At 40.3% G+C, this 26,345-nt stretch overlaps 1 protein-coding gene across 1 annotated transcript in view; it reads left to right on the forward strand.

Annotated features, from left to right (window-relative positions):
- Positions 1–25,812, forward strand: part of brwd1 (bromodomain and WD repeat domain containing 1) — a 28,614-nt gene extending 2,802 nt beyond the window's left edge. The window contains exons 5-44 of the mRNA XM_037775189.1: positions 414–564; positions 802–900; positions 2,132–2,292; positions 2,701–2,922; positions 3,814–3,914; positions 6,404–6,474; positions 6,616–6,716; positions 6,870–6,910; positions 7,025–7,126; positions 8,976–9,129; positions 9,224–9,358; positions 10,601–10,729; positions 11,013–11,161; positions 11,281–11,357; positions 11,582–11,812; positions 11,958–12,141; positions 12,746–12,836; positions 13,051–13,161; positions 13,286–13,356; positions 13,643–13,883; positions 14,067–14,183; positions 15,174–15,281; positions 15,574–15,698; positions 16,117–16,199; positions 16,490–16,601; positions 17,523–17,584; positions 17,711–17,866; positions 18,490–18,610; positions 18,786–18,911; positions 19,043–19,109; positions 19,783–19,833; positions 20,056–20,181; positions 20,299–20,451; positions 20,657–20,817; positions 20,972–21,144; positions 21,953–22,078; positions 22,218–22,388; positions 22,486–22,812; positions 22,988–23,143; positions 23,248–25,812. Of these exons, the coding sequence (XP_037631117.1) occupies positions 414–564; positions 802–900; positions 2,132–2,292; positions 2,701–2,922; positions 3,814–3,914; positions 6,404–6,474; positions 6,616–6,716; positions 6,870–6,910; positions 7,025–7,126; positions 8,976–9,129; positions 9,224–9,358; positions 10,601–10,729; positions 11,013–11,161; positions 11,281–11,357; positions 11,582–11,812; positions 11,958–12,141; positions 12,746–12,836; positions 13,051–13,161; positions 13,286–13,356; positions 13,643–13,883; positions 14,067–14,183; positions 15,174–15,281; positions 15,574–15,698; positions 16,117–16,199; positions 16,490–16,601; positions 17,523–17,584; positions 17,711–17,866; positions 18,490–18,610; positions 18,786–18,911; positions 19,043–19,109; positions 19,783–19,833; positions 20,056–20,181; positions 20,299–20,451; positions 20,657–20,817; positions 20,972–21,144; positions 21,953–22,078; positions 22,218–22,388; positions 22,486–22,812; positions 22,988–23,143; positions 23,248–24,665 (6,561 nt within the window). The 3' untranslated portion in view covers positions 24,666–25,812. The remainder of the gene's footprint in view (positions 1–413; positions 565–801; positions 901–2,131; positions 2,293–2,700; positions 2,923–3,813; positions 3,915–6,403; positions 6,475–6,615; positions 6,717–6,869; positions 6,911–7,024; positions 7,127–8,975; positions 9,130–9,223; positions 9,359–10,600; positions 10,730–11,012; positions 11,162–11,280; positions 11,358–11,581; positions 11,813–11,957; positions 12,142–12,745; positions 12,837–13,050; positions 13,162–13,285; positions 13,357–13,642; positions 13,884–14,066; positions 14,184–15,173; positions 15,282–15,573; positions 15,699–16,116; positions 16,200–16,489; positions 16,602–17,522; positions 17,585–17,710; positions 17,867–18,489; positions 18,611–18,785; positions 18,912–19,042; positions 19,110–19,782; positions 19,834–20,055; positions 20,182–20,298; positions 20,452–20,656; positions 20,818–20,971; positions 21,145–21,952; positions 22,079–22,217; positions 22,389–22,485; positions 22,813–22,987; positions 23,144–23,247) is intronic.
- Positions 25,813–26,345: the final 533 nt, after the last annotated feature.

Consider the following 26,345-nt stretch of genomic DNA (forward strand, 5'->3'; position numbering starts at 1 on the left):
CCTAATCGAATATCAAAATTGTTGTTGGCGGAGCAGCGAGGCACAGCGTAGCAAGCTGACATGTTCTTCTGTCTGTCTGTCTCCATCTCCTGTGCTGCTGCTGCACTACTGTACACACACGCACCTCTACACACAACAAACAGCAGTATCTGTCTGAGAATAACTAATAAGAATTCATGTTGAATATGAATAATGAATAATGTTGTGGGATTATTTCTTATTTCATGTGCTATTTGGGGATTTATATTTTATTATAACATACTTATATATGTATATCAAAAAAATACTTTCAAAACAAAGCATTCGAATAGTGATTTGAAAGTTGAATACCATGGCAACGGTCAAAGCTTCGAAGCATTCGGATCAGCCCGAGTCATATCACAATTCTGTTTACTCTTTGTTTGCCCTGACAGGTTGCAGCCAACAGACATATTGCACCAGACCATTTGCTACAGATATGTAAGCAGATTGGACCAATTCTTGACAAAGAAGTGCCATCATGTGTCCCAGGTGTATACTCTCTCCTGGGGTCTGGAAAGCAGTCAATGCTAAGGACCGCAAAAGGTACACTATCTTCAAGGCACCTCTAAGTATTTTTTGCGGGCCAAATTTATAATGAGCTCCATACTCTCTATGTATTGGGAATTCTACATGCCTCTGATAAATATTGAGTTTTACATAATATAAAGATTTGAACAGTTTTTTTGGTTTGTGCAGTCGCCAGAACTGATACTATCCTCTTCCCACGTGCAGCTGGTAATCAGCTGAATCATTCTGTGAACTATTGGTTTTGTTTTTCAGACTGCGACAGTGTGCGGTTCAATGCTTCATCATATGCAGCCCTTCACCGGGGCAGACCACCAGAGAGGCCTTTCAACTGCAAGAAACCTCCACACCTAGGTAAGTCTGGCCTCACTCAATATTCCTCTGGTGTGTGTGTTTTTAAAAAACTGAAATGGACAAATGGATATGCTGAGAATGTACTAGGCATGGAATGGCTTGGCAGTGTTTTTTCAACTAACCCTGCAAGTTATGTGTTTGCTGACAAGTCATGTGCACATTAAAAAGTGTGAAGAATTAAAATCCTCATTCAATCCTATAGGACTGATGTTATACATTGTACACACGGTGTAAATCACTGTGTATTTCTTTTCCCTGACTGTCCGAATTTTAGTAGAAGGCATTTTGTCAGGCTATTGTTGTCAAATAACAGTTTGGTGCGCTGCCATGTCTTAGCCAGATTGGTCGCCTTGATGCAGTCTGTCACATCGCAGTGCTAGTTGTTATTAACGTGTCAGTTATATTGATCATAAGCCATCATTTCATCAAGACGTTTGCAAGGAATTATTAGTCTTTTTTCAATGCTTCACCCACTTGATTCTTCAGGATTTCCAGCGATTCCTGTTTGTTGAGGCATTTATCTCCTACACACTGCTGCAAAGATTCTTGTTCCGCCTGTTTTCTATTTAAAATCAGTCTTTCCTCAGGGAAAATAACACACATGCTGGCCTTTTGGATTTTTTCTTTATCTAAAGAAAGGCCTTTGAAGTTGCTCAACTGTTGATTAAGCCACCTTTCAGAAGACATGCATTACAAAAAGGCCTCATGAAATGCTTAAAACAACTTTATTTTGAAGCAGTGAGAACTTAAAGCAGATGAAAACATTATGGATGGTCTTGTTTCTCTGATATTTTTTCGTTTCCCATAGCAACAGATACAAACCAGATGCGTCAGACTTCAGAGCAGCAGTGATATTGTATTGTATTGTTTAGAGATGGGGATGGCAGTTTTGTTTCATGCTGTTGGTGTTTAAATCAAATTTATGTAACTGACACAATACGTGTAAAAAGAGAGATAAAGCAGGTTAGTGTGAGGGACAAACTAAACTTAAAACCTGCTCTATGTATCAGCACAGGGTTTATTGGAAGAAGATGCACTTACTGTACATGCTTGGTTAAGCCCAAGAATAACCGCTTCTTTTATTTACATATATTTAATTTCATCCCGTGATGATAATGCCCCGCAACTCCTGATCACATTAGAGTGAATGTATCCCACGCCCACCTTATTTGTGTTGCAGTCCTGTAATTTCACCACTATATTCTGATCATTGGTGCCTTGTCATCAACAGTGAAGGTCCATCGAGGGAGAGAGCTGACGGGAGCGCAGCGCTTCAGCTCCATCAATCCCGTCAGCAACTATGAGCACATGCGGCTGCATAGGCGGATCCTCGGGCATCTGTCTGCAGTGTACTGTATCGCATTTGATCGCACGGGTCTCAGAATCTTCACAGTAAGATGGAACTTGTCAACATATCCCCCTACTCAAAAATAAACCCCTACTTAGTGTGCAGTGATGACAGTTTAGCTTTTGCTCTTCTGGAACACTGATTAGCACAGTGGGAAACACACAATTTGTAATAATGCACATTTATTAATTTAATACTCAGCTGACTATGACTGTACATACTTGATGTTGTTATGATCAGATCCAAGTTGCCTATGTCAAGTGCTAATCCTCTAATGTATAGACCTAGGGCAACAGCTTTGGGCCAGGTTTACTTCCTGTCAGCTACTGCATTAACAAACCTTGCAACAGGAAATACAAAGGCGCCTATTTAGTATGCTTATGTTGTCAAGTTTGAAAATGTCTATGCTGAAGTAGAATATTAAAGTAGATGTTTGTATTTTTCTTCGTCAGGGCTCAGATGACTGTTTGGTGAAGATTTGGTCTTCGTTTGATGGAAGGCTTCATTCTACGTTGCGAGGACACTCTGCAGAGATCACAGACTTGGCGGTTAATTACGAGAACACACTTATTGCCGCGGGAAGCTGTGACAAGACCATCCGTGTGTGGTGCCTTCGTACCTGTGCCCCTGTGGCTGTGCTTCAGGGTCACAGTGGATCCATTACCTCCCTACAGGTAAGAACTGGCATTTTAAGAATGGGGCTGCCCTGTGTTTTTAATTAGAAGAGGTTCCTTTTTCTATACAAATGTAATTTGTCATTAATTGAATGAGATTAGAATCACCCCCTTACTGTGGGCATGCTAAATTGTCTGATGACCTCAGCAAAAATCAAGCAATTGTAGATGTATTACTGCTATCAAAGCAAAGGAGTAAGATTCATGAATACCTTTTTATATTTGGAGTATTTGCAGCCATACCAGCTCTCATAATTCCACTGTGATATATATTTTTATTGTACTGAACCTCATTATGCAATACTTAAATATTTCTGGGATGTAGATCTCACAAGGTATCGTATGCTCACATTGAAGTCTGCAAAGTTTTACTGCGATGTTAACGCAAAGTGGTGTCCGTTTCCATCAACTACTGCCCTGTAAATATTTTTAAAAGGGCCAAAATATTGTATAATTAAGAGTGTCCATAATTTTGGTAAATTGTGCATCTCTCCCTGTTTCCACTTTCACACAGAATTTGTAGTTTTTAATTAATTAATTTTATATACCGCACCATTCTTTTGTAATTAGATTAAAGTTTTGGTGGTAGTATATGTTGTTGCTGCATTGACACTGCCTGAAGTAAAACAAGAAGAGGAGATGGTAGCAGGTCTGGCAAAGTATTGTTTTATACTAAAAATATTTTCCATCGGCCTTTTATTGCATCCTCTCTTTATCGCTATGACAACTTATGTGTAAAAACATTTTTGCAATATGCACATGATGCTGGGTGGATGGAAACATACTTACTGTTACCTCTGTTGTCTCTGCTCTGGTCTGGTTGTCTGTGTCTTGATTGTAATATATTTGAGTAATTCAGATGGCTGATCTGTGAATGTTTTGTGTTTTCAGTTCTCGCCATTTGCCAAGGGCTCAAAACGTTACATGCTGTCCACTGGAACTGATGCTACTGTCTGCTTCTGGCAGTGGGACGTCAACAACATCAACTTTAGGTGAGTGCTGCTGTTTTAAATGTGTTTTAAATGGTGACATTCACAGATATTCAGTTCTAGTACTTAAACAAATAAATACCAGAAATAATTAGCAGTGTCACGACTTCGATTCTAAATCGGAAATCGATCAAAATTGGCTTCCGATCTCGATCATCGAAATCAAAAGCAGGATCGATGATTTTTTTTTTTTCTCTGCCAACGCCTGCCTTCGGCAAAAATACAGCTGTATTCAAGAAATGTAACAGCCTACTCACTCAAAAATCACTATTTCCAACATAAGCCACCATATTCTGAACAGACACATTACATTACAAACACTAACAAAAGTAACATTTGCAAACTGGAACTACTCAGTCCAGCACTCGGGACTAGACATGCATGATGGGAAATGTGGGCCTTTCCTGTTGCTACGGTACTCGGGGTACTTCCTGCATGCCTGTGGCATTTTACACTGCATGAATAAGCCTAGCGGCTAGCGGACTTTGGTTAGTTAGTTAGTTATTTTTCCTTTCTCATCATAGCTCTCTTAGGACCAAGTACCAAGCTCTCCTTGTCAAACCTTGGTTTAACATTAAGTTACTGCATCTTCCTACAGAACAACGCCACAGTTGAATTTCAGCCTATATATATTTTAAAGAAGAATTTGAAAGTGTAAATGACAGTTGTCAGGGCATAAAACCAATGATCTGCTGATCTTTACGAATCAAGACTCCATAGTCTAATGGTGCCATGTTTAAATCGAAAATCACATCGAATCGTGACACCCCTAGAAATAATACTATTTATATGTGTTTATGTGTATGTTTCTCACGTGTTTCATGTGGTCAGTTAGGAGGAAATGTCATTTTGAAAAGCTCTTTTAAAGGAGCAAAGATTGTATTTGTATCGGTGTGTAATGGATTAAAGGAAATGTTGACATCTCTGTTTGTCAACATCAAACAGGTTTGCTAATTAGCAAAGTGTTTAACATGGTGAACTGTAGGCTGTTATGTAAATGGTAGCTGGATGTGGCAGTTCTTTTCATGGAAATCAGCAACAGGCCTACAGCAAACCCTGGAAAGCGAATCAAACTGGGTTGACAGACTTTTTCTGTCCCATCACTGGCTTCTATATCGTTATATAGCCCCTTTATAAAGTGCTACAGGGAAGAAGTTGTTTTTTTTAGGCCAACTCTGAAGTTAGCATTGCCCTGGTTCCCTCGACAGAAAGCCAATGGGATTTTTCCGTTGGGTTTTGGATTATTGCAGAAAATAAACTCTGTGGCAAACAAACATTTATGATACTTTTACGTTTTGTTCAGCAAGAAAATCTTCACAAATGAACACCAGTTTTATGATTTTTGAAGTGTGAATGCAATCGGCAGAAAAGCTAACGTTAGGCTATAAACAAACTACACCACAGTCGCATGAACGCGAGTATACACAACGAGGCTGTGAAGGCGGACGAGTTGGCATGATGACGTTTAGAAGTCTAATTTAGCTACTTGTTAGCAACCGCCTTTAAGACTTATAAAAGCTTCAAAATTCACGAGTGGGGTATTTACTGATGTATCTTAGATTGTAGAACAAAACTTTAAAATCTCTTCAGCTTGTGTTAACCAAAGACCTTATTTCACATATCTAACCAAAAACCCATTTAAAAAAAGCATTGACTTTCAGACGAGGGAACCGGAAGTGCTAAAATGTTAACTCATTTTCGGGTTTTAGGACTCATTCCTGCACCACTCTTTATAGCTGCATCCAAAGAGCCTGCTTTACTTTGACTTGCAAGCATCTAGATGTATAGAAACCAACCAGGAAAAAGTATAAAACAAGTATGTTGATGAGTCTCATCTGACAAAGGAATGTTAGACCGGCATCTTACCTGACTGTCACATCTGTCATCCTAAAGTTAAAATGCCGGTTAGATTAGATGAAACTTTAATTGACTTTTTTGTTGAAGGATGGGCCAACGAGTACACACTAGATACTGTATAAAGGTCAGGATTGGTGCTACTCTATATGAATTAAACTGATGGTTGTCAATGGGCATGTATAGTAGGACTGCCCCCTATTAGTCGACTAATCAGTCGTTTTGGTTTTAGTTGACTAAGATTTCTTCAGTTGATTAGTAGTTTTTTATGCTTTTTCATGCTGAATGACTTATTTCTAAGAAACTTATGTTCACATCTCTGTAAACACAAGATTTAAAGGGGTGCTATTGTGTGATTCTTTGTGGAGAAACTACAGATCTTTCTATTAAGTTAACTAATCGATAAGTCGACAAAATCATTAGTATTATAAGAATAAGAATTTCTTTGGTCGAGGACAGGCAAATGATGTGGTCAAACGGTCAAGACAATTCTTTAAATCCTTTCATAGGCCCCCCGGAACCAAATATTATGGGTTTCTGACTATATATTTCACTATGTATTTTAGTTTGTCAGTAAAATATAGTAATTTGTTCTGTTCTGTATAAAATCTGTAACATTTTCTCTTCTATCTTTCAAGTGATCGGCCACACAAATTTACGGAGCGGCCGAGGCCAGGAGTTCAGACCGTGTGTTCCTCATTCAGTCCAGGTAATGCGTTATTTTAGGTGTTTTGTTCAGTGTTGATACTGTTTGTGTTGAACAAACCTGTATGTATGCTACTTTGTGTTTAAGCATCTAGCTAGCATAAAATTATTACAGACATAAAACTTCTGATTCTTTTTTTGACAGGTGGGATGTTCTTAGCAACAGGAAGTACTGATGATGTCATCAGGATATATTACTTGGGAGGCGGGAGTCCAGAAAAGGTATCGGAGCTCCATGAGCACACGGTGAGAACCCCCTCAAAAGCCAAACTCTGATGTGAAGCATGTTGCATATACAGAGAACATATTGACATAAAGCTGCATTATCTTGTTCAACATATTAAACATTCAACAATTACATACTAATGATTACTCTTCATATTTCTGTTCTCTGTTCAGGACAAAGTTGATAGCATCCAATTTTGCCACTCAGGTGAAAGGTATAGTAGAATCATTGTACTTACTCGCTATTGCTTTCATAGTAGCTAATACTGAATTAAATATAATGGAGTATACAGTGATGGTGCAAGGTGTTTGTTGCTGTCCTTTCTCAGGTTTGTGAGTGGAAGTCGAGATGGAACAGCACGGATCTGGAAGCTCCACCTGCGGCAGCAGTGGAGGTGCATCCTGCTCAACATGTCTGCCACTATTCCAGGGTAAGGAGCACTTTGCTGCTGTGGATTCTTTGAGTAGATTCCTCTGATGTGTTGTCAGTATTTGTGTCTCTCTCAAGAGGAATTAGTGAGACAAGGATGTACACTGTATAAGTAACATAATATGCATGAACAAGATTCTCATTTGCTGTAAAAAGTATCTGGAAGATTTGCCCAATTAAGCGCAATCATTTGCTCCACTGGCCACAAACGTCGACCTGGACTCAAAGATTAACTGATTAGATTTTGTTGGTCAAAGGTCACTGTGACCTCACATCCGTCCCATTCTTGTGAAAGCGATATTTGAATTGTATTACATCTGGCACAAACATCCACTTGGACTCAAGGATGAACTGATTAGAATTTGGTGGTCAAAGGTCCCTGTGACCTCACAAATCACATTTTTGGCCACAACTCAAGAATTCATATGCTAATTATGATCAATCAGTCAATTTCACATAAATGTTTAGTGATGACATTTTGGACAGACACAGATGTAACTTTAGGTTAGGACTGGTTGGCGGAGACATTCAATCACGAGGCGGTAATTCCAGTTTGTTCAGTAACTGATTCCAGATTGTAAACGTTGTAGCATGGTCTTCTCACCTGTTTGTAAAGCAGTTGTTAACAGATTGTGAAGACATCTCTCAGCTAAGGACTGAAAAATGTTGGATTTTTACCTGCAACATCATTATTTCTGGATGAGGAATTATGATTGCTGAAAACCTTTTGTAAAATGCTACATTTCTCTACCAATTTTGCTGTGACTTTTACAAATACATTAATCACCCATTGAAATTGACTTTTAAATCTATGATTAGAATTAAGTACCCTGGCTTTATATTTGTTTATTCTGACAAGATGTGTCGACCTCCGTAGACCTTGTTGCTGAATTGTAGGTTAATAATGAGCGGTGTGATCTTTCTGCTAAAACATGAGACTAGCTACAGTACTTTTATTCTGAGGAGGGTGACATTACTGGGGAGTAACAAAAGGAACTCCCTGTTCACCACCAGACAGTCATGTTTTGTGGACAATATCATCTGATTTGGGGTCCTCTACATTGTAGCTTTCTAGCGAAGCATTTTTCTGAACAGTTTGTTCAGGCTCAAACTTGGCATTACTCCAAACATTCAGGCTTTATTCCACTGTCAGTCATACAGAGTCCGTACCTACAGAATGTATATGTGCCAATACAGTACGGCACTGAAAGATAGATATCAGTCTACCCATACTTTCAGCTACCTTCATTGTTGAAAAGCAAGTAGCAAGTAGACAAAATAGTATTTACCACCCACAGCTTGTCTGTTTGCCCTGAGAGGAACTATAAAGGAGCCTCACTGGCAGTTTCTACAATTAGCTCGTCTGCCAAAAGCATTTTCACACATTTAATGACCAAAGTACAATAACGTTTTCTCACCATTCTCAGTAAATGTATTCAATTTGGTACTATGTGTAAAGTTAGCATCACAGAGGTTTAGTTATTTGTTTATATAGTTGAGGAAGTCACACTTAGATCACACTAAATGCACCTAGTCTGTTCAAGTCAAATCAATTTTATTTATATAGCTCAATATCACAAATTTGCCTCAGGGGGCTTTATAATCTGTACAGCATATGACACCCTCTGTCCTTTATGACCCTCTTTTTGAATGAAGGAAAAACTCCCCAAACATACCTTTTAGGGAGAATGAAACAAACACAGAGAGGGTGAGAGAGAAAGAGGCTAAATCTCATTGATCCAGTTCATTTGTGTCCAGTAATTAAACTGTATCACTATTAGATAGTATGTTTTGAGAGGTGCAACATGTAGTGTGTGTATTTTCTAATTTGATGTGTTTTTCTCTCTCAGTGTTGAACCAATGAGTGAAGAGGAAAGCTACTTCAAACCCAAAGTCACCATGGTAGCGTGGGATCGCCATGATAATACAGTCATCACGGCTGTTAACAACCATCTCCTCAAAGTGTGGAACTCCTACACAGGACAGCTGCTACATATCCTTAAAGTAATTGTGCACAATGCTGTGTTTCTCTCACAACCACCTGATTTAACCTCCACAAATAAACCAAGTTTACAACTAACTTGAACGTTGTTTTCAGGGCCATGAGGCTGAGGTGTTTGTCCTGGAGCCGCACCCTTTTGACCCCAGGATCATCCTGTCTGCCGGCCATGACGGGAATGTCTTCATATGGGATCTGCTGCGAGGGACAAACACACAGCACTACTTCAACATGGTACACTTAGCACTATCAGAACATGGCGTTTACATGATGGCAAACACCACAGTTACACAACAAACAATACTCATTTAGAGATACACCATGATACACAACATGATAAGACAGCAATAAGCAACACAGTAGTATTTAGCCCCGTTTCCACCGCAGGAACTTTCCCCCAGAACTAAGAACCTTTTGAGGAACTCATTGCGTTTCGACCGCAGGGACCGGGGTCTAAATTAAGTTCTGGGGACATTTTACCCCCCAAAAAGGCCCTGTTCAGGGGTTAGTCATTTCTAAAATGACTGTAACTTTCGGGGTGGAGTTTGCAGGGATGACAGTCGCTGATTGGTGAAACACACACACAGAGCCGCTGCTTCAGCGGCTTCAACTCGTGTACTGCCTCATTCATAAACAAGGAAGTACTTTATTATCGATTTGGGGCCATTTTAGGACGTTATCAAACATTTCTTTGTTTGATAACATTAAAAGTAATGTTAGGCTCTGCTGTCTGCTTCCCGACTCATCAAAAAAGAAAGATCGAGTGAAAAAGAGAGAGATCGTGCGAGCGAGCTGAGAGGGTGAGCGGTAGAAGATGGAGAGACGTAGTGCAGTGGTGCTGTGAATGAGAGAAAGGATAGTAATTTTCTGTTTTGTTGTTTCACAGCGGTTACGTTCCAAAGCACAAATTAATACCCCTCAAACACTCAACAGGTGATTTACTGTGGAAACAGATGCTCTTAGTTTCAGTGTCCTCCTCTGCATTTCATTCATTACATCCAGTGTGCATCAGTTATTATGTGCAGCAGTAAATATCGCATTTTCCAGATTGTTTTTAGATAAAACATGCAGACACACTGAACTGCAGGGTGCGTTTACTACTGTCTACTACCGTTTACTACCCTCGTCTCATGTCATATTACTTTATCATACGTCAGCGGACTAGTTTGCCTAATCTTCGCAAGTCTTTAGACCGTGGTGGAAACGCAGACAACAGTGGGCTGATGGAAGCTTTTGGTTCCTTGAAAACTTTTGGTGGTAACCCAGCTTTAGTCATCAGTTTACCTCAGTGTCACACAGTGTACCTTGAAGTGTTTTCCATCCTGTAACTGTCTTTCATATCTCCTGCTACTTCATTATTATTTTTTTAAAGTTGAGGTCCTCCAGGATCTCAAAAGAAAAAAAATCATGCAAGAAAGTTTGTCTCCCAAGTTAATGAGTTTCTGTACCTGTGGTGATTTTGTGCTTCTCATCCAGATTGAGGGCCAGGGTCATGGAGCCGTTTTTGACTGCAAATTCACCCCTGATGGCCATCGTTTCGCCTGCACAGACTCCCATGGCCATCTGCTCATCTTTGGCTTTGGCAGTTCCAAGCCGTATGAGAAGGCAAGGATAAATCTCTTTTAAATCTTTACACAAAAATTCATCATTGCAGACTTAATCCACAGTAATGCCATTTTTAAGGATGCTTGTTTTCGCTTGATAAATAGCATTTTCCAGATTAAGAAATCATTATAGCTCTTGAATTTGAACACTTTCAAAGTTTACTGTATAGTATGAAATGTAACATTGGGCGTGTGTCTGAATAATCCAACATCACCTGAATATAACATTAAACGCATAGTGAAGCCATATCTTAAACTTCCTCTTTCTCCTGGTCTCCACACAGCTTCCAGACCAGGTGTTCTTCCACACAGACTACCGACCGCTGATCCGGGACACCAACGGCTTTGTGCTGGATGAACAGACACAGCAGGCGCCCCATCTCATGCCCCCACCCTTCTTGGTGGATGTGGATGGAAACCCCCATCCACCAAGGTAGACATGACCTTCTTGCAGTTATACAGCAGCCGTACAGTCTTCAGTCAGGGTAATCCATCTAAAATGTTTGACTTAAGGCTTTAAACATTTTTAAAATGTCTTTACTTGATTTTCAGGTACCAGCGTCTTGTCCCAGGCCGAGAGAACATCGCTGCTGAACACCTGGTTCCTCAGCTGGGATACGTAGCTACCAGTAAGAATGGAACCAACCACACACAGGCCTTAATTTGACAATAATTAGCTAGTTTACACAGGAAAATGTACTTTTTGATTTATAAATCACATATCCATTTTCACTGCTTTGTCAGACAACTAGATTTAAGAACATCTGAACGATACCTTAAGTGTTTGACCAGTGTGGACATCTGCTACCATCCCACTCATCCTCTTGGTCTCCCTGTTTGATGACATCTTCAGGTGATGGCGAGGTTGTGGAGCAGGTGATCAGCCAGCAGACTTCAGAGCATGATGAGGTTGCGATAAGACGCAGCAGCCTTTTGGACGAGGCCATCCGTAATCTCCAGCAGCAGCAAGACCGGCAGGGCCAGCCTGGGACAGAGGCAGGGCCGGGGGCTGGAGCAGGTCCAGAAGGGATAGCTGAGGCACAGGGCCCAGCCTTGGCACCAGCACCAAGCACACCCCGCAGAGGTATCAATACACCACCAGTGATTTAGTGTTTTTCTTTAGCTGGCACATTGATCCAGTGAGCTGCTGGAGGCTAGCTGTGTGATTTTCGAAAGCAGCACATTCATTTACTGAAGGGTAATATTTGTTCTTTTGTCTTTCATTACAGTGTCTGTGAATGATCGAGCAGACGTGCAGTCCCCCCCTAATGTGGGTCTGCGCCGCAGCGGACAGGTGGAGGGTGTCCGGCAGATGCACCAGAATGCTCCTCGCAGCCAGATGGCCACAGAGAGAGACCTGCAGGCCTGGAGACGCAGGGTGGTGGTGCCCGAGGTGACACCCAGTGGCTACAGGTACCTGAGATAGCAATGTTAGCTTTACCATCCACAGCTGAAGACATGGGATGCGTGTGACTGGAAATGTCTGTATTCTTTGTGGTGTTTTATATTAGATCATGTTTCTAAGTGAAAATTTTAGATCACATCAATATGTAAATAATACCTTCAACATTTTACGAATTCATGTAAAAAAAAAAGCTTATATCTAAACGAGCACATCAAATGGTTTACATACTTTTTTTTTACTTTTTATTTATTGACTTAATTAAATCATACATGAATATTATTCTCCGAGAACTGAATTGTTTCATCATACAAAATCAACATGCCATAAGTTAATCATATATCCAAAAGCAATATTTTTTTGTGAGGGGAATGAGAAAAAAAAGAAGAAAAGGACAAATAGATAAATAATAAAATAAAAAGTAAAATAAAAGCAAGGAGAACCAACCAAACAAATTGACAAAATAATAATAATATTTATAATAAAAATAATAGCAAGTAAGTGAGTAGAAAATAAATTGAAATTCGTTATAATAATCATTATCATAAAAAAAAGGAAATGCATAGAATTCAAATAAGATAACTGCTAACAAACATCATGGAAATTGTTTTTCAGGGAGCAGGAGGACATTCGAGCAGCCAGAGGGGATGAGGAGGTGGTTCTGTACAATGCAAAGAAGAGACGCATTATCTACAGCAGCTGTCGAGTAGGTTTCTTTTTCCTTTGCTTCAACGTAGGAAGTCTTAAATGGCAATTTGAGTATCTTCACTATGCCCTTTGTAGGATTGTTTATTTATTTATGTATAATCAAAGGTTGAAATAACTGCCAGCATTGTTCTGTTTTTTTTTTTTCTCCGTTCACAACTATTTCTGTACAAATCTTTGCACTGGTGTTGAGTCAGCCCCATCTGTCCCCTCAGGATGATTCAGATGATGATCCTCCCACTGCGAAGCGAACACACGGCCGCAGTGACACGCTGGAATTCATGGATTTGTCATGTGAGGAGGGAGAGGAGACTGCAAGCTCAGAGGTACACACCGAGGCATCACATTCTCCGCTCTCCTATGACTTTGGTAAAAGTGTCACTTGGAAGCACCTGTGGTCTATTTTTGGGGATTTTAAGCCATATCCTGTTTTTATTTTAATCTGTTCAGGACAATGAATTGGATGGCAGTGAAATGGATTCCTCCAATGATGAGGAAGAGTGGAATAGTGACAGCTCAAGGTATAAAGTTTTATAGACAAAGGTCACTGTACTATTGAGGAGTCATCCTTAGATTTTGTTTGAACTTGTTTAGTGTACCAGATAAAAGGGTTTTCCTGAATCAGAAAATGTATGATATAGACAGAAAAGTATTGACATTCATGTTAAATCTTTGTGTTACTCCTTTGTGTTGCAATCCCCACCCATCTGGTACCCCAAGCAGGTTAAAACAAATATTTTAACTAAGTTATTTGTAATGTTCATATGTAACTTAAAATTGTAATCATAACTGCTTTTGATTGGACAGCCACACGTCTAGCGAGTACTCGGACTGGACGGCAGACGCTGGTATCAACCTGCAGCCCTCCACCCCCTTGTCGTCACGGAAACGAGTGCAGCGCAGAATCAGCAGCTCTGAAGAGGAGGAGGAAGAGAATGAGAATGAGAATGAGGAAGAGGAGGAGAAGCAGCAGCAGAGTGAAGAGGAGGAAAAAGCTGGCAAGAAAAGCAAAGAGAAGTCCAGGAAAGCAAAGAACAAGACACCCAGGGTGAGTTCTTAAACAGTGTCTTACCTAATCCTGATGTGTCGCTGGCTGAATCCTAACTGGTTAAGCATTGCCCAGATTCTGCTTCTGTCAGGGAGGAAATATAAAGATGAATTTTGTTTCAAATATGATAAAACAGGTTCATATTTACTCGCTTAATGTTTTGCATCTTGGTGCTCCAATCAGCGTCCAAAGGTCAGACCATCCATCAACAGAGAAGTGTCCAATGAGTTCAGACCCTCACCATGGATCACTGATGTCATTCCCAGGATAGCTCCTTATGTTCCCCAAATGGGCGATGAGGTATGTACATTAGACATTAAAGGGTAACTTCAGTATTTTTCAACCTGGACCCTATTTTCCCACGTTTTTATATGTAACTGACTAATGGGGACAACAGTTTCTGAAATTGGTCCAGTATTATAGATGGCAGCTGCTCAACGGCTGCAATATGGTGCTATTGGGGCAAGCTACTAAATGTGCTTGTTTTTGCCATGACAGGCTCTGATTGTTATTATAAGTGTCTGATATTATGGAAAGAGTCTCACTCAAGGAGAAGTCTCATTCTGGAGTCTGGTGAGGTGATGTGTTGCTGGAAGACAATGGTGGAATAGTGGAATACATCCATGGTGGAAATGCGAGTTTGTTGTATTGGAGTACAGAAAGTGTAGCTTATTGTTATCTAAAACAGTGGTTCCCAAACTTTTTCCCATCAAGGACCCCTAAACTGACACAAATTAGACCATGGATGCCCATTTGATAAGATTTTGTCCCAGGGTCTCCCATCTGATAGGATCTTTGCTTTTATGGCCCAGACACACCAACCTGACATCAAAGAACTAGCGGCGACGAAGGCCACCAGTTGTGTCCCCTCATGTTGCCTTTGTCTTGGCCAAAAAGTTGCACACGAACACACCGCAAAGACTACAGCCAATGGTCAACTACCACGTACGTTTAGCCCCTGCGCAAGATGAAATAACTCTCTACACCAGCAGGTGGGAGTAGTCTGTATTTGTCATTAAAAAAGGGAAACCAGAAGACCGAGGACTGCTGATATACTAGCCGTTGTTATGATACGTTCATGAAACAAAGCAGCATTTGCCAACCATTAGCTTCATTCCAGATGGGCATGTCGCTGTTAAAATATGTTCTGTGTTTTTCGCTTTGACATTACTTGTTGGCTTGTTTCCTGACTTTCTTTTGGTGGTTTAACAGGGCGTCACGATCGCCATCCTGTTTCTCATCATGTAGAAAAGTTACTGTCTAAACTCTGAATCTCTTGGTGTCTGTCAGGTGATCTACTTTCGGCAGGGACACGAGGCCTACGTTGAGGCAGTGAACCGGACTGAACTGTACCCCATCAACTTAGACAAACAGCCCTGGAAGAAAATGGAGCTACGGGTAAGACAAATACAAAGATAATAAAATGTTCTTGGTAGAAGAGTTTGGAAAGAGACAGAATTCGGAAGAACAAAATTTACAAAATCTTCACCGACATCATGAAAAACACTGAGAATCAAAGGGATTTACATCATCAGAAGAAATCTTGGATACAAAATTCCTGTTTGTTTTTGTGCAATTACAATGTAGGCACTATTTCCCCTCCCCAAACTGAACCCATTATTTTGAGTTTGTTTTTCAAATGTGTTAATCAAATGCAGATTAAATGCAAATGCTGCTGTATATTTTCTAGGACCAAGAGTTTGTGAAGATAACTGGGATCAAATATGAAGTCTGCCCTCCAACACTTTGCTGTCTGAAGCTGACTCTTATTGACAATGGCACTGGCAAAATATCAGACAAGTCATTTTCTGTCAAGTAAGCAGCTCAGTTTCATTCACCGTTTCCCTATTAAGAAACACATTACATATTGTTGCATTTCTTATTCCAATTACCTTTTTAAACTGCATGTATATATGGAGGTTATGATTCCAAAATGTAGTATAGTGAATGTCTATATTTCGGTGTTGTGTCTGTGTTATGATTAGGATAATAAGGTCTCTGCTTACAACATTTTGAGGATAAAAATCTGTTTTTGGCTTTGACATACTGGCTGAATTTCTGGTACTGTACTGTTTATTTTATGAAATCAGTATAATTTTATGAAATCAGTATAATTCAGCATCGGTTTCACAAAGACAAAGTCTTGAATATTTGTTAATTTTAGTGATTCTCAAAATAAATTGAGAACCTCTGGTTTACTCCCCCATTAAAGTGATGCTGATTTCCCCTACAGGTATCACGACATGCCAGATGTGATCGATTTCCTCGTGTTGAGGCAAAGTTATGACGAGGCGCTCCGCAGAAACTGGCAACCAAGTAAGTTTGTGCACCTTGTTAGAGATGTTAAATCTTAGCTCTGAGGTCAAATAGGCATTTATCACTATCAAAAGAAATTGTTTCCCCAGTAGTGAATTAAATAACTTTGTCAGCATTTCAAACTATCTTTGGGAAGCACTATTCCACTGTGAGGATTCTGCTTAATTTCTGCGCTGATACATGTACACATAAATCCTGTTTCAAGTGATTCATCACTGCAGCCTCTTACACTAAATAGATGCTTTTGATTTTTCCTCCTCCTAAACTGGTTAACATCTTCTCCTGTGCAGACGACCGGTTCCGCTCAGTGATAGACGAAGCCTGGTGGTTTGGGACCATCGTCTGTCAGGAGCCCTACCAGCCTGAATACCCCGACAGCCTCTTCCAGTGCTTCAAAGTCAGGTGGGTACACGCATGTTGTCATGAGAGGGTCGCTGGAGATATGGTGGTTGTGGTGCCAGCATCAATACCAAATATCAGCTAGTTTCTAGGACATACTGCTTTTGAAAATACTGTCACTATGTTGAATCAAAGCTTGGACACTGTATGCCTCGCCAGACAGCAGTGAGGGAAATTTATGGCTGACACTTTTGGATTGTCTGCCTCTACAATAAATACAGTGGATTTCTTTCCCAAAACTGTATTTGATGTTAGATGTTGCATCTTTATTTTTTTAGTATATTTAGATGTACTTTTACAGTCAACAGTAGGTCTAATTGGTCAGTCTAGGACTAGTCTGTCTGCCCCCTCGTGGTTACTAAGAGGCATGACAGTGTTGTGTCTATAACACTGTGTGTTTTTGAAATGACGGTAACAGATGTGTTAGAGCAACCTACGATTATTTATTTTAATTGTCAATTAATCTGTTGATTATTTTCTCGATTAATAGATTAGTTGTTTTGTCTATAAAATGTCAGACAATGGTGAAAAATGTTGATCAGTGTTTCCTAAAGGCCAAGATGACGCCCTCAAATGTCTTGTTTTGTCCACAACTCAATGATATTCAGTTTACTGTCATAGAGGAGTAAAGAAACCAGAAAATAATCAAATTAAAGAAGCTGGAATCAGAGAATCTTGACATTTTTCTTAAAAAAATACTCAAACCGATTAATCGATTATCAAAATACAGTAGTTGGCGAATAATTTAATAGTTGACAACTAATCAATTAATCGTTGCAGCTTTATTATGTATTAGTAGTTGAAACAAAACAAAAAACATATTTAAATGTCCATTTCCTATTAATCTGAACTAAAACAAAAAAAATGCAGCACTCAGTGTTGTTGCAAGTGTGATAGTTTACTTTGGTTTTGTGTTTTCACCAGATGGGACAACGGGGAAACAGAGAAACTGAGTCCTTGGGATGTGGAACCTATTCCAGATGATGGTAATTAAGACTTTTTACTTACTTATTGCTGTCACTTCCACACAAACACTGTACTGGTGTCTGTCCACAAAGCAGGGTTAATGGGGTTTCAGTGCATATTGAACACGTCTTGTCTGTGCTGTGCAGCCCAGCAGCCAGAGACGGAAGGATGTGGTATCCCCGTGACTGCTGATGAGATGAGTGCGCTGATGTACAAGCCTCTACCTGAGGAATGGGGGGAGAGGAGCAGGGACATCGAGTGTGAACGCATCGCCGCCGGCATCGAACAGCTCATCACAGTCGGTGTGTATGCATAAACAGTAGGACTGCATGATTATGGCCAAAATGCAAATTATTTTGAATAATATTGAGGTCACAATTATATATCACTATTATTCATTGATTTTAGGGACAAAATATTTGTATTGCACTTTCACATTTAACTAAACGGAGCACTGCTCTCACTTACAAGTTGTGCTACATTCCTGCTAATGTACAACTCTGTGCATCAAAATAAGACTCAAATTACAGTTCCTCTTCAACTGAATTCAGTGCATTTCCTTTTGCCAGTCCGTTCTCTAAAACAAGTAATATATACAGTATGTTACTCTTCTACTCTTTCAGGAAAAGTTTTTCACGGGCTGCCGCTCTATGGTGTGCAAGCGCAGCGGTATGAAAGCTCCCCAAAAGTAAAGCCAAAACATCTTGATCGCCCCCTGGTGGCTGGCGGTTAGTTTAGGAAGCACTTGATTTGATATGCAGACTGCGATTAATATTTGATTAATTTTGCAACCCTAATAAACAGGCTCTCTGTTTTTTGCTCTCAATCACACACTCCCTCTTTCACATGTCTGGTCCCAATTCACTCACATCAGGGTATCTATGGGTCCCTTTAACTAACCCACCTTCCACTGTTTCTGCTACAGAGATTACAGCTCCCTTCTCTGGTCCTGTGGACTTAGTCCAGTATCCCACCTACTGCACTGTGATTGCCTATCCCACTGACCTGGGCACCATCAGACTGCGACTCATGAACAGATTCTACAGGTGAGTCTTTCCTCCTTCCACCTATCTGATAATACAAGCAGGTCAAACCAAAGGCATGGAAGTATTTGCACTCTGTCTGTCCTTGAAATGTTTTCAGGTGTTGAAAATCAAATAATTAATATTATTTACTGTTTGTGAAGTCGCTGTGTATTTACTCACCTCTGGTGATCCACAGGCACCTCTCAGCATTAATTTGGGACGCCAGGTATATTGCACATAACGCCCGCACTTTCAACGAGCCAAGAAGCAAGATTGCCCACTCTGCAAAGATCATCTCAAATGTCCTCCAGAAGTTTGTCAAGTATGTTTTACTTATTCTTCTTGACTGGTGTTTTTGCTAAAGATAATCTAGATTAGATCATGTGATGATACCCAATTTTTTGGCACAGTATATCAAACAAATAAATTGACACATTTTTCCTTCTTTCCCAGTAATCCCAACTGCACAGATATCATGGAGATTTACAATGCTGTTGAGGAAATGGATGATGATGATGAGGTAAGTCTGGCTGAATTACAACAGCTTTCGTCATTAGTGTTACATTTGATATATCATGCACTGCTGTCAATTAATATAAATTAGTTTGACTAGAAAATATGTAGGGATGCATGATATATATCGGGCCTGATAAATTATCGGCTAATAATACAAAGCCAAATTACTTTCATTGATTAAACAAGTGTAGCATCCACACACTCCGATACAGGTATAGGTGGCAATATGCACCTCTAAAGTTGGCCTGCAATCCGCCAATAAACACAGAGGAGAAGAAGAAGAACAAGCTCAGCATGCTGACTAGAGAGCCAAACATGTTGTCACCGGTGTGGATGTTTTTCACAGTTTCAGAGGAAGACGACACGATTGCAATTTGCAATACAAGTTTTTTTTATGTACTTTACTACTTTATAAAAAACAAAAGTGTGAAATTATTGGTTATCTTATCGGCTGAAAAAACTCCAGGTTGTGCATCCCTACAAATATATACAAATAGGATGTATAATAAGGAAAGGGGATAAGATAAAGGAAACCTAAGTTGCCCATAAACAGTTACAATTGATTGTTAAGAAGTTTGTTTTCCCTTCTTAGTAATTTATCTATGGTCACCTTTTCCTTTGAAGAAGTAATTGTCATCTGGTTAATAACCAAATCCAAATTTGATTACTGCCTACAGGAAGAGGATACAGAATTACCAGGAACATCCTCTGGACACAGACTGCGTCAGGTAAATAGATGCATTAGAATAGATAACTTGCAAAAACAAGACAACCCAAATAAAGAATGACCAAACATCGGTTGTTTCAACTGTGTATTAGATCATCAGTCTGAAACATATGATTATTTTGGTAGAATTTGGTAGCAGATTGAGTGTTAATGATTCAATAGCAGCAGATGGCATGCGTTACACGTCATAACGATTTCCTCTCTCTCTCCTCGATATTCGCAGCGCTCTGTAGAGGTGGTGCCTGACAGAGACGCCTGGAAGGAGCAGTGCAAGTCTCTGCTCACCTACATATTTGAGTGTGAGGACTCCGAACCCTTCAGACAGCCTGTGGATCCTCAGAACTATCCAGTAAGTTAACACAACAAACCAAGGGCAGGCGGTCAACAAAATAACATCAGCAGGTTATGGTTTGTTTTTGAGTGTTTTTGATGAAGTCTAAATCCTGTTTTGTGTGCTTATTATCAGGACTACCATAACATCATTGATACACCAATGGACCTTGAAACAGTGAAAAGGACCCTGTTCGAAGACCGCTATGAAAACCCTGTAGAGCTTTGCAAAGACACCCGGCTAATATTTGCTAACGCTAAAGCCTACACACCCAATAAACGCTCCAAGGTAAGCAGGGGTAATTCAAGCTTGTGAAAGAAATGTCAGGATAACGGTTCTCCAGTGCAAGACATAATCAATAAATGTAATGGTTGTAGTTCTTCTAATGAAATCATCTTTGGGTACATATTTTGGAATGACGTTTTAAGTCATTTAACATACATTTTGACTTCTGTCTGAGCTTATCTGACTCACCTTTTCTGTTCTCTTCTAGATTTACAGTATGACCTTGCGGATCTCTGCCTTCTTTGAGGAGCAAATCCGAACAATCACATCTGAGTACAAAACTGCCATCAAGAGCAGCGATAGGCTCCGTCGCAGTCAGAGGTTCCGCAAGAAAATGCAGCAGCAGGATCAGTCCAACGCCACAACCAGGTCTGTTTGAGTTGTGCACAATTTGAGAACAAATGCTTAACAATAATGTGATGGGAAAAAATTAAGGTGCAAGTAGTCAGAGCAGGCAACAACATATATGGTTTCCTGTTCATATCCATGTCTGATGAAAAGTTGCATTGTTCTTTTTCTCAAGTCAAAAGAGACCTGCTCAAAAAACTCAGGAAAAAGTAGAGCCGACGTCAATGACCAAATCTACCTCAGCCAAAGTGTCTGTTCCTGAGAGACCCAGGAGGAGTCGAAGAAGGGGCTCAGGTCACAACTCCTCGGACGACGACTCCGGCTCCAAAGCTGCTTCATCAACACCAGGTACAAAAGAAAGTTTTCCTCTTAGTAGGTTCTTTAACAGTAGTCTCATCGTGGCTTTTTTTTTTTAACAATGTGTTAGCTTCTCCAAGTTAGATGTTGTTCAGTAAGAACATTTTAGAGAATTGTTTCTCAAAGTGCAATAACTTGTGAAGTTTGATACTGTAGCAAGTGAAGTTGTTTGACTTGTCACTGAATTGTGTTGTGATAAATAGAGCCTGTGGTGTCATTGTGTTGTCATTCTCTGTTCTGGCCCCACAGCGGTGGAATGAACTACTCACTGAAGTCAGGACAGCACAGTCACTACATTTTTCATCAATTGCAATGTAGTAAAAAATGTTTTCCCTGTTGCCATAAAATATCTTAAACAGTAAGGACAGCTACTTTTTTAAAGCCAGCTTGCTACCTCAGCACACAACATTTTATATTGATTTATTTCACCTTAATTCAGTCTTCACCATTGAGTACCTAGTGCTCATTTTAATGTAGCTTCTATTGTGTATTGTGTTTTTATGTGTCCTGTTTGGATGTCATATGTTTTGTTTTAATATACCCTCTTTAATAGCAGATTTGACTCATGCAAACCAAAGACAAATTTCTGCCGTTTGCACACAAAAATAAGCAATAAAGTATTTTCCATTCTATAGTTCTCTAACACGCTTTCAGCAGTTTATTTGGGAGGGTCGCGTTTACAATTCTCTGGCTCTGGTTGCTTTTGAGTTTGAAATCACTTACTGTAAGTCGCTTAGGACAAAGGTGCCTGTCAAATTAATGTAATGTATAAAATGTAATTTATTTATTTTTATTTCAGAGTCTGACAGTGAGAGCGAGCTGAGTGAGTCTGAGGAGGAGAAACGTCCTGGTTCCTCAAGGCGCCATAAACTCAGACAGAAAGCAAGAGTTACAAGAAACAACCGTGCCAAGCGAAGGAAAAAAGGTCAGGAGTCAAGTATTCATGTTAAAATCTAGTTTTCAATCACGCCTCATTAAACTCAGGGGTTGTCATCAGGATCAGAGAAAAAAGCACAATGATTTTAGTGTGACATTCTTAAATTGTGTATTGTTATTGTTGCCAGTTGCAGAGAGCGATAGTGAAGAAGAGGAGGAGGAGGACAGTGAAGGTGAAGACGGAGAGGATGGAGAGATGTCCTCTCAGTCTTCACGTCGTCGTTACCCCAGCAGGAGTAAGAACAGCAGGAGCACACGGCTGACCAGAAACAGTGCTGGTGCAGACAGGAAGCGCACAGGTAAACATTACAACAACCGTCTTTAGCCTCGCTCTCGCCGAACCACAAAACCCTTCAGCTAATATGTTAAACATCCCTCTGCATGGCATGTTTTCAGAGGGCCGAGCAGAGATGAACGGTCACAGCAACAGGTCGTCTCGCAGGGAGAGACGTCCCCACCGGGACTCTAACAGAGCCACATCTCAGGGCTCTGACAGGAACGAGGAAGTCACGGTTCGCAGGTCACTCAAGAGAAAGACGGCGAGGGCAGCTGTTAATAAGATGAAACTTCTCGAAGCGTTAGATGAGGAATATGAGGAGGAAGAGGAAGAGGAGGAGCAGCCGAGAAGGAGCAGCAGCCGCCTTTCCTACACAGTCAGGACCAGCAAACGCACCGCAGTGATCCAGAGCAGCTCAGATTCTGATGAAAAGCCATCAAGACGGGGTAGGCAGATGCTGTTCTTAGTACTTTTATCATACAATACTAGATTGTAATCATTACATGCTCTTAGATCTTGTAAACAGTCCTTTAAATACATGTAAAACATGTTTGTATTTTTACATTTTAGGCAGCTTACGGGATAGATTTTGCTGAATTCTACCCTTCTTTCTCTTTCTAGCCTCTCGTAAAGCAAAGAAATCAGGTGATGAATCCAAGGACGAGGAGGATGGCAATGACAGTGATGCTTCATCCTCCTCCCAGAATCAGCAGAATGGAGACACGAGGTCCAACAAACAGGGGACATCAAGACAAGCTGTTAAGACTAAGGGAAATGGTGAGAAATGTCGTCATCGGTCATTATTAGTTTTGGATTTCTTGCTTTGAATTGTGACGAAAGTTTCTCTAATCGGTTCAACTTTTTTCTCCTTTCCTCTGCAGATACTTTGACCCACTTGAACGGACACAGTGCAAAACATCACAAGTCTGACAGCAACTCTGAGCAAGAGGATGCCGCAGAGGAGAGTTCTGGAGAAGATGAAATTTCTTCATCTCAGAAACCCTCTAGAAGCACAGCAACCAGGAAAAAGAGGATTACAAGTGAGGAGGATGAAGAGGAGGAGGAGGAGGACACACCACGCAGGACCACACGACACAAACTTCCTGTCAGCTCAGATGAAGAGGACAAAGACCACAGATCTCAGAAACACCCACACCAAAATGGAAGAAATGTGGAGGAAGCAATCCACAAGGACTCCAAGAAAAAGTGTAAAGTTTCACCGTCAAAAAGCCAAGACAAACAAAAATCTGCCTCAACTAATAAACTGGATGGTGCTGAATCAGAGGAACTCAGTGATTCCCCAAAGAGATCCAGCCTACGCAAGAAAAGACTGAAAAAAGATGAAGAACGCAAAGTAGAAAGCAATCACTCCAGTGAGGAATCTGAGGTTGAAACCAAGTCAAAGAGGCCAACAAGAAACAAATCTAAACGGCCTCTTGGCGACACCTCCGCTTCAGAGAGCTCTGAGCAGGAATACAAACCCAAGAGGAAGTCGAGGAGGAAACGCTCCACTGGCTCATCAGACGAAGAGTCGGATAATTCAGACAACACATCAAAAAGACGGCTAAGTCTCCGAGCCCTACCAAAAAAGAAATACATCAGTGACAACTCCCTCTCCGAGGAAGACTCTGTGTCTGCGAGCCAGCGTAAACAGGGAAACGGTAACAAAACAGCCACAGCGTCGAGGGAAGACAGGTATAATAAGAGAGAGGGTAACAGAACCTCTCCCAATGAAGCCAGGAATCAGATGTCTTCCAGCAGAAAACGCATTTACACCTCAGACTCTGAAGATGCAGAGAAGGACGGAGAGAAGGAGTCCAAGAACAATAAAAACAGCAAGTCAAGCTCCTCAAAGCGCCCCAGAAGGGAATCCAAACAAGAGGAAAGTAACCACAACGAGGAAGACACCTCTTCCCAGGCTGATTCCAGCGAAGAGGCGGAGGAGGAAGATGCCGGTCGTTCAAGGAGCAAGAAGAAGGAAGCGAGGCGGCCAAAACACAAACGAAAGGAGAGCCACAGCAACAGCAATCACAGTTCTGACGCAGAAAGCAAGCAGCCGTCTTCAGCCTCTGAAAACTCGTTTGCCAGCTCAGGGTCCCGCAGCAGTCCAAAGAGGAAAAGTCACAAACGGGCTGAGGTTGGTGTAAGGACTGCCAGCCGCCAGCTAAGGCAGCGCCGCCAACGCTCCTCCTCAGAGGAGGAGAACAGCGAGGGGTCGGGCAGCAAACTGCAGCGAAAGACGCGCGTGAACACCCGTAACCGGGGGAAGCGGACAGTGAATTATCACGACAGCGAGTAAAGGACGTACAACTGTAGAGGAAGGACGGACATTAACTGGAGACCTGTAAAGACACTTGACGGCCACGTTATGGTAGTAGCACTGGAGTCCTCGAGAGAAAATGCTGTGAATCTGTTTCATTCAGGGATATTTATATTTTCTATGAAAAACATGTTTATAGATGTTATACAAATTCAAGCATTTGAACTGCTGGTTTTCACAAGGATAAAGAGCAAATCACCACCTCCCATACTGCTTGTTGTGATTGGGCCAGCAGAGTAACCATTCTGGGGAATCTTGTCAGCTTGGGTGCTATCTAATATACCTCTGTTTAATGGCTTGCACTAAGATACACTGTAATGAGGTATTTCATACACTAGTTTTGCATTAGAAACTCAGGGGTCAAATAAGTTTACTGTAGTCTCAGACATGCAGTTGTTTTTTGAGCTAAGGTAAGGACAAGAAACAATTCCAGGTCGGCAGATGTCCAAGCACACTCACTGGGACAAAACAAATCCATGTTCAGACTTTTGACTACAGCACTCCTTTGTAAATCCACACACTTAATGCTTGACTGTATTATGAGTTGATATGAGCCAAATGAACGAATATGAGTTCTTTCCCCCATACCATTTCATTTCTTTTTTATTAGTTTTGTGTTGTATTCTAGTGAATAGATGTAAATATGTGATTGAGAATGACATCGTCTGAGAGGTTTGTCAATCAGTCAGTAGCAAAACGTTTATTTAAATTTGAGCTTTTTTATTTTTCTTTCTTTCTTTCTTTCTTTTTTTTTTACATTTAACTACATTGTCTTGCCATATGTCACAAATTGGTACCCTTTTGCCAAGTACGAGTAACCAAAAGTACTTACTGCAAAATACTGTGATTTTCTCATATTGGGAAGACCTTTTTATTGTTGTCCTGTGTTCTCCTTTCAGTATTAAATTCTTTTTCAGAGTTGACTTAAAACATTTTGCCAGTCACATGGTTTAGTTTTGTTTATGGGGAGGTTTCTAAATACAGTCGCTTTATGACATTTTGCTTAATGTTTTTCGTACTACACCTTTAATAAATCGATTTCACAGGAAAACTATTAACGCAATGTGGTTGTGGAGTGCAATGAATGAGTTATTCCTCATATTAATAAAGACATCATTTCAAGGTGTATTCTGTGTTTGACTTAAATCTTATCCGTTGACATCATGATTCTACAGTAGTTAGATTGCATCTGTCTTGCTCAGTTTATCCTTTGCAGGTATAAACAACAGACAGTAAGAAATGCAATTATAGATATGCATTATTTGTGAAAGGGGCTTTATTCTGGCTCTGACATTATAATCTAAGCTCAGGACAAAGAGATTATATTTCTGCCTCCAAGGAATTTATGTCAAAATTCAAAGGAATAGTTCACTATTTTGGGAAATATGCTTAAAGGAAGTAAGCTAGTTCCAAATATGTTCATCAAATCATTTATATTACATTTACTACTGTATTTTCAAGTCTATATTTTAAGACTTAAATTTATCTAGATGGTAATAATTGGATTGAATATAGAGACAATCAGGGTGCATGTAGTTTTGGTACTGAATGTTTCCATTAAATGTTTTGAGTCGATCCCGCAGGACAAAATAATTGATTTCTTGATAAATCATTTATCAGCTTCCAGATGAAATAACAACTAAAACCGATTACACTTTG

Source organism: Sebastes umbrosus, chromosome 7 (genome assembly GCF_015220745.1).
Source record: "Sebastes umbrosus isolate fSebUmb1 chromosome 7, fSebUmb1.pri, whole genome shotgun sequence".
Classification (NCBI taxonomy): Eukaryota; Metazoa; Chordata; class Actinopteri; order Perciformes; family Sebastidae; genus Sebastes; species Sebastes umbrosus.